This window comes from Oryzias melastigma, linkage group LG1, assembly GCF_002922805.2.
Source record: "Oryzias melastigma strain HK-1 linkage group LG1, ASM292280v2, whole genome shotgun sequence".
In the NCBI taxonomy this organism is placed as follows: domain Eukaryota; kingdom Metazoa; phylum Chordata; class Actinopteri; order Beloniformes; family Adrianichthyidae; genus Oryzias; species Oryzias melastigma.
In genome coordinates, this window is record NC_050512.1 from 17,515,885 (window position 1) to 17,523,914 (window position 8,030).

General features: G+C 33.4%; 2 protein-coding genes across 2 annotated transcripts in view; one reads left to right on the forward strand and one right to left on the reverse strand.

Moving 5' to 3' along the window:
- Window positions 1-1,072: 1,072 nt before the first annotated feature.
- ndufb6 (NADH:ubiquinone oxidoreductase subunit B) lies at window positions 1,073-4,680 on the reverse strand. Its single transcript, XM_024290355.2, has 4 exons — window positions 4,407-4,680; window positions 2,638-2,730; window positions 1,401-1,445; window positions 1,073-1,232 (listed from the first exon to the last, which is right to left on the reverse strand). Exons 1-4 carry the CDS (start codon window positions 4,584-4,586, stop codon window positions 1,167-1,169), a joined length of 384 nt encoding a protein of 127 aa, XP_024146123.1. The 5' UTR covers window positions 4,587-4,680; the 3' UTR covers window positions 1,073-1,166.
- A 983-nt stretch (window positions 4,681-5,663) lies between these two features.
- The window catches only part of LOC112157162 (PRELI domain-containing protein 1, mitochondrial), an 8,283-nt gene continuing 5,916 nt past the window's right edge, over window positions 5,664-8,030 (forward strand). The window contains exons 1-4 of the mRNA XM_024289748.2: window positions 5,664-5,842; window positions 6,330-6,527; window positions 7,105-7,330; window positions 7,583-7,696. Coding sequence (XP_024145516.1) covers window positions 6,436-6,527; window positions 7,105-7,330; window positions 7,583-7,696 — 432 coding nt within the window. The 5' untranslated portion in view covers window positions 5,664-5,842; window positions 6,330-6,435. The remainder of the gene's footprint in view (window positions 5,843-6,329; window positions 6,528-7,104; window positions 7,331-7,582; window positions 7,697-8,030) is intronic.

An 8,030-nucleotide genomic window follows, 5' to 3' on the forward strand; every position in this document is an offset into this window, starting at 1 on the left:
TAACACTTTAGCACATGAGAAAAAAAGTTGTATTTTCCTGCAAAATACACAAAATGTTGGTGTGTATTTTAAGAACTTTTTCTCAGAAGTAAAAAAAAATATTGGTTGATTATCGGCATCAGCTGCAAGAGGCTGGAAAATATTGATATCGGCTGAAAAAGTCAAGGCATCACTAGTCTGAAACTAAATTGATCTGTTTGGTGTAATATTTTCTGGTTAAAATTGCCTTCTTTAAATTCAAATTCACAATCATCTGTAACAAAATCTCTGAAATCATAACAAAATCATGTGTTTAGAGGATATAGGATGCAAAAGAGAGTTTAGCTGCTGTGAATATAGAACTAGAGTCACTTTGAGTTTAACTGTCAAAACCAGGAAAATATGTTTCAATCCAAAATGCAGAAAACTAGGCTTAGTGGTAGAAATGTAAACATGAAAATTTAATTTTATTGTGATGCAATTTTTTTAAATCACACTTGACTTTACAAAGAATTAAAAATTAAAACATCTTAAAAATATATGTTCATTATTGCTGAAGCCAAAAACGGACTATCCCACTTTTTTTTATTTTTTTTAATCATTTTCTCGTTATAACAATCAATAACAAAGAATGAAGTGTCTCCTTCTCCCTTTCCCGCATGGAGACTTTACCTGTTTTAAGATTCTTTATTTTTGCGGTTAACAACAAAAACAATAGAAGAAAACACTCCACAAAAGTTGTTTTTGGTCAATTCTTTTTCTTATTAGTGGAGCTGCGGTCCTCAAACACCTGAGTGAACCAGCCCCCCCCCAGTTTTTCTCTGAAAAACTGATCAAACAAAGTTTGTAGTGGACTGAGTTGTGTCGAGTGGCTGTTCTGGTTCGCTTACGTCCAGAGCTCAGTGAACGCACCATGTCCAGATTCTTGTCTGCTGTGGGATCTGTCAATCAACCTGTTCGGAGGTTTAACCCTTCGGCTCGGTTCTCTATGGGGTCCAGATGACCCCACTTTTAATGTAAACAAACCAAGGAGAGCGGAAGGGTTACCAGGTTTAAAATCTCTTGCTTGTGAAAAAAGGTTACAAGAGAGCAATGGTGTCAAATGTTCATCCTTTAATGATACTGTAAGGGAATTTACATAATTTTTACAACAGAAGTCAAAGACAATAACTGAAATAGTTTTGACTTTAATGATGGCCATGAGTCTCAGGGAGATCTGGAACAACTTCCCCGGTCTCCAGAATGGTGTCACCCTAAACAGAAAAAAGTTTGATCATAAAAATGTATTTACGGAGAATATAATAAAAAGTTTGATCATAAAAATGTATTAATGGAGAATATAATAAAAAGTTTGATCATAAAAATGCATTTATGGAGAATATAATGACTACAAACAGAATCCAAACAATGAAAATACTTACAGGAAACAGTCTGGGTTTTAGTTCCACAATGCTGTAGGGTTTTTTCTGTGAAATATGACATTATAATTCAGAATGTGCTGAAAATACTATATAAAATACTTGTAACTGGCTTAAAAGCAATAAAAAGAAACAGTAAATTTGTAGCAAACACCAGTAATATAAATTTTAAATTATAAAAAAATTGACTGCAATAAAATGTAATGTGGTGCTAAAGACACACAAAGACTGGGCCCTCACTGTGGTGTTTGAAAGTATAAAAAATTGCTACATTTATGCCTTTTCATTGATGAATTTGGTAATACTGTGGAGCCTGCTGATATCCCAAAATGAAGGTCCATCATTGTGGATGCAGTCTCATTCTATGTGTCAGTCTTGATTTGGGGATTCCTGGTAGTGTGGATATGATATTTATTCTAAAGTGGGGTGATAAAAATATTGTGGATGTGGAAAGCTTTAGCTTTAGCTACTAAGAATTGCAGGCTCAGAATGAAAATGTCATTTTGTTAACATCCTCAGAACCAATAGGACAGGTGTTGCTACATAGAGAACTATTTACTGTTAAACGTGCCAAGATTTTTTTTTAGGAAGAAAGAAGAAATAGAAACAGACAAAATATATGTATGTGTGTATATATATATATATATATATATATATATATATATACATATACATATACAGAGTGGTGGACAAAATTGTTCATACCCCTCAGTTAAAGAAAGGCAAAACCCAAAATTCTCGCTGAAATCACTCAAAATTTACAAAAGTAACAATAAATAAAAAAGTTGTGATGTCAATTAAAGGACATATCTAATTAATCATGCAGATGATACCTAATTAATAAGTTAATCATGTCACTCTAGTCAAATAGTTTTCAATCTTTTATTGAGGTGCCATCATTTTTGTCCAGGCCTGTTTCATTACTTTGTTTTTTAAAATAATTATGTTAATCAACAATTCAAAAGTGATGGCTGATTTCGATTGTTTAATTTTCAATAATTTTTTATTTATTGTTACTTTTGGAAGTTTCAAGTGATTTGAGTGAGAATTGTGGGTTTGTCCTTCTTTAACTGAGGGGTATGAACAATTTTGTCCACCACTGTATATATATTTTTATAGATATTTAATATTATTATCCATCTAAACAAAATATGGATAAATTGTTATGGAAATAAATTGTTGAAAATGATACGAAGCCATAGAGACAAATGCAGGTAAAAGCTTGTGAAAATGGACTTACAGCAACATGGTATTTCACATAATAGTGGACAACCCAAGCAGGAATCAGCAGTCTTGTTAATGTGAAAACTCCACCTTGGTATACTTTGTAGGTCTGAAAGAGAACAACAAAACATAAAATCAACAAACAATTAAGAATGTATTTCCTGCATTGGCCAGTTTGGCATCGAAGGCGCCAAACTAAACAAATAACAATAAATATAGACAGCTGAAAAAATAGGCTAATTCTAAAACCTATGATGATGTTTAAGTCAGAAAAATAATGATGAAAAGGAAGGATTATTGTGAAAATCCCATGGCTTCCAGCGCAAATGGTAGAGACTAAAATAGCTAAATAATGTTCTAAGAAACTGTTATGAAAAAAAAGGCTGAGCTCCACCGAACATGTGCTTAATGCTGAATACATTTTATTTGTAATGTTTAAAATTATATAAGGCAAAAAAGGCAATTTTAGGAGAGAAAAAAAACAAGCAAGACATTTTTAATAGAGTAAAAGAAAAAAATAATGAGGTTTTGTGAGACTTTAAATATTTGAAACTATTAAATAGGTTAACATCGTCTAAACCAGGGGTGTCAAATATACGGCCCGTGGGCCGTATCCGGCCAGCCAAATAGTTTTAATCTGGCCATTTTCAATGTTCTATTCACACATCAGACTTAAAATCATGTTAAAGCAGAAAATTCTGTCAGGAAAAATTAGATTCATTTTACTGTGGAAACCACAAAACGTATAACAAACTGTTTTTACAACATAGAATGAAAGTTTTTGTTGTAATTTCATAAAAACTACAAGAATAAATTTAGTCAACAAGCTAATCAACAGATTTTTGGATGAAAATACAAAAAAAAAAATTCCAGGTGAAATTCACAGATTCCTTATTTGGGCCACATATAACACACATAACAGTTGGTGTTGGTAGAGGAACATCACAGACCTCACAGCTCCATGATGTGACCTTTCTTGTGTTGTCATACAGACAGTAATAGTACTTCAGTCTGTCTGTGTGGCTTCAGCTTCCAGGAAGCCCAAAAAATATGAGTTTCTCTCCTAAGAACACTGCTATCCATTTGACATTTTTCCTGGAATTCTATTTATTTATTTTTTTGTCTTTTTTCCCTCATAAACTTCATATAAATGTGTTAATCAATATACAAGGAAATATAATATGATAATAAAAATATAGAAAATATTTTCAATTTACTATTATTTCAAACCAAGTTTTATTTACATAAATCGAATATATATATATATATATATATATATATATATATATATATATATATATATATATATTAACTAGTACACATTTTTTTACTCATATTTCTCCACTGTAATTATTCTGTGTTGGAATATTATTATTATTGTCATTGCTTTGTTTTTTATGAATTTTTCTAATTGTTCTGTATATGTGTGTGTGTATATATATATATATATATTTTTTTTTTTTCTAAAAGAAACAGATAAAGAGATCACTTTTGGACCTTTAATACACTTTGATCCACATTAGAAAGTTAAATATTGGTTTAAAGTGTCAACATTTTTATTAAAATAAACAATTATGTATTAGGATAAGTCTTACAAACATAACAATGAGACGTTACTACAGATTAATTTTTAACTTTAATAACATAACAAGCCTCGCGAGCTTTTAGCTGTTGTTAGCAAAATAAATAAATTGTTAGCTATTTATTTGGAAACACAAAAGTGTTCTTGTTGTTTCTAACAACTAAAACAAAGTAAACAAACACATGTTGACTGTCAAGACTCACGTAAAGCCTCCAGAGGGTCTTTGGCTCCAGAAAATTAGCCCAAAACTTAGCAACCGGACCGGAAGGTTTCGGCGTCACCACAGGCTCCCTCGGACTGAGCTCCTGGTCCTTCAGCCACTGCCTCCGCAGCTTCACTATCTGCTCGAAACGGAGCTTCTCGTCTGGTGTGTAGCCAGTCATTTTTGTGGATTTTTATAAATTCAACCTCGACAACCCTACAATGACACCATGGAGGACACTTCCTCTGCAGGGCACCAACGAAGAAGAACAGCAAAAGAGAAAAGGGTTGACTTGTTTTGCACGGCGACCTCTACTGGTGAAAAACAGAAATACTTTTTTAGTGTTCTGATGTTACTAACACTCAAACAAACCATCATTTGAACACATATTGATCGTTTTCAACGCCCCTTTGTTAATTGAGTCACTTATATAATAAGTACAGAAAATAATATTAATACAAAAGTGTACAAAAGTGATTGTGTAGCCCTGCAACAGACTGGCGACCTGTACCCCAACTTCTCCCAACAATAGCCGGGACAGGCCCGGCGACCCCGAAGGATTAAGAAAATGGATGGATGGATGGAATTGTACAAAAGCAGGCCTTTGATTATTATATTTACATTAGTGAATGTGATGTTTTGTCTTTATGATCCACACATTTTACAAGGAAATAAGAATCTTCTTTTAATTAACTTTTCAAAGAAACAAATTAAAATGTTTCACAATTTAAGAGAAGTCCTTGTGGAAATGATCAATGTCTTTCTTAAAAGTCTGTGAATGTGAGCAGATCCCCAAAAAAGGTGATGAACTTTCTCAGGATTTTCTCCTTAAAAGGAACAATCAGCATCAGTGTCTCTTAAAGTTGAGTCATGTAATATTTAGCTAGATAATATCTACACATGCATACATTTATTTATTTGTTTATTTATTTGTTTTGCCCATATGTTTTCAATTAATTAACTATTTATTTGAGCATTATTATCTTTTTTGTTACTTTAAGACAAATAAATCATATTAAGCACTTCCAAATGCAGCCAGGATTACACATCTAAATGAAATGAAATACAAAAGTGTAAAAAAAAAATCCCCAATTTTATAGTTATATACATTTACTGGATTAGAGATTGTAAATCCTAGTGAAGTAAGTAACTGGGAATGGTTAGTTGAATCTTATTTGTACATGTAATTTATAATAAAATATTTAAAAAAATAAATAAATAAACTTTTAATTTTTATATTTTACCCGGAAGTAGTATTATTTTGAAAGTAATTCTGACGCATGCTCAAACGACCCCAGCGGATTAGTTCGTTCCTTGCAGTCAATTTAGCGTTATGTACCAAATTAGCCAACACCGGCGTACAGTTGCCCCAAACAGACCTATGCTTTCTGTCCTTGGATATTTTAAAACCTGAACATTTATTTACATTTTACACAGGTAAGACTCTGAAGTGTTATCAGATAAAATGTATTTCATTGTCATTTGGAAGATAAAGCTAGCTTGACTTTGTAAAAACCGGTCATCTTAATGTCCAGTCAGATGTGTATGCTGTGAAGTTAAAAACAATTCTTGATTTGTTCCCTCTGTAGTCATATCCTCTCAGTTTTTGCCGTCTTAGCAGTCCTCCTCACGTTATGGTCGTTACAGAGTCTACTGTAAAACCACCATTATAGCAGGTTGTTTACATTTACGGCGGTCCGTGAACCTATCATCCTTCAGAACTCTTACCTAAACCCCACATTTGAGCACTAAAGATACGTTTTCTTTCAACAAAGGTTTCTTATTGAAACAAATGGTGAATATCAAACAAATATATTTAATAAAACATAACTCTTTCGATCAAACTACACAATTAAATCTTAATTTGAGAGCTAAAGCTGTCAGTCAGACCTTTTTTGTTGATCTTTCTGTTTTCTTTTTACAGCACTCTCCCAGACTTTTGATGGAGTCAGCGTCTGGATTTTTAGTGTTTTTTACGGAAAAACGGAAGTATCTGAGGTCACAGCATTTAGACCAGTGTGCACATCACAATGGTGAAGTATTTTTGTAGCAACATAGACATCAAAAGCACTTGGGATCACGTGGTCTCTGCTTTCTGGCAGAGGTATCCTAACCCATTCAGGTACGTGAAAAACAATTATTTAGACGGTCTATGGTACGGACCGCAAAACACATATATGTTTGTTAGATTTTTAGCATCACCTCTCCAGATTTAGATTTTTGTTTTTTATACTAAAAACCTTCACAGAGGCTATTATTATTATTAAAACTTGCTTAATCAGTAAAAGTTTAGCAGTATCTTAGTCATTTATATCTTTGCCATGTATCATCTGCTTAAGTCTACTTTTATATTTAAGATACTTGTGATCTCTAAAGAATTTGTCTTGTAGTGTGAATTTAGAATAAATATGGAATGTTTTTATGTGTTTTTCTGCTATGTGAAGTTCATTTTTGTTAAGTTACTGGTGGTATTTCATGGCAAACTACAGCTTCACTTTAGAAGTGACAGGAAGTGTTGACTGTTATTAGAACAGAGAACTGAGGAAATGTTACAGAGAAGTACAAATCAGGTTAGGTTTTGGTTGATGCATTTCTTTTACCAATAACAATAAAAGAACATTATGATTTTTTTTTTAAATTAAGAAAAATGATTGCCTTATTTTAGGTTAGTTGTTGTGTCAAATGTGTACGTCCCGCAGCACCCATGTTCTCACGGAGGACGTGGTGTACCGAGAGCTGACGGCAGACCACCGACTCCTCTCCAGACGCCTCCTGATGAAGACCAACCGGCTGCCGCGCTGGGCCGAGCAGTTCTTCCCCGGCGGGATGTCTCGCTCCGTATACATCGTCGAGGACTCCATTGTAGATCCAGTAAAGAGGAGTTTAACCACATACACCTGGAACCTCAACCACACCACTCTCATGGTGAGGACGCTCTCGTGTTCTTCTGATTCAATCATTTCCTCTGAGTTTTTTAGGAAATTACGTCTACTTTTAATTTTTTTTTTTTATAATAGAAATCATGTTTTTTTTTGGTTTAAATAAATTCAATCAAAACTTTATTTGTACTTTGTGGTGATTGACACCAAATCCGAGCAGCCTGTTTTATCTACATGCTGTACTAAAGGATTTGAAGTCAAACTGCTGTCACAGCTCTCTCTGCTGTCTCCTCATCAGTCTGTAGAGGAGCGATGTGTTTTCCAGGAGTCAGAGGAGCATCCGGCCAGCACGCAGCTGAAACGAGAGGCGTGGATATCCTCCAGCATTTATGGCTTTTCCAAACCGATTCAGGTGAACGAAGTTGAAAAATTCATTCAGTTCCCCAGAATGCAACCTAAAGTAGTTTGATTCTTTTATGGGATGTTTTCCTGTCAGTTTACAAACAAACACTGTGATGCAGTTAGGATTTTTTTGGTAAAATAATCATTATAAGCTTTATTATAGAAGTTGTGCCAGAGTTCTTTCTTCTTTTCAAAATAGATGTATAGTTTAAAAAATCTATATTATGTCTAAGCACTGTTTCTGATTGTAAAGCCTCCATGAAAACACAGAAAAATGGTGATTGTGTCCAAATTCCTTCACTACTCACTGCATAATGCACTATAAAGTGCATTTGTCATTTCGT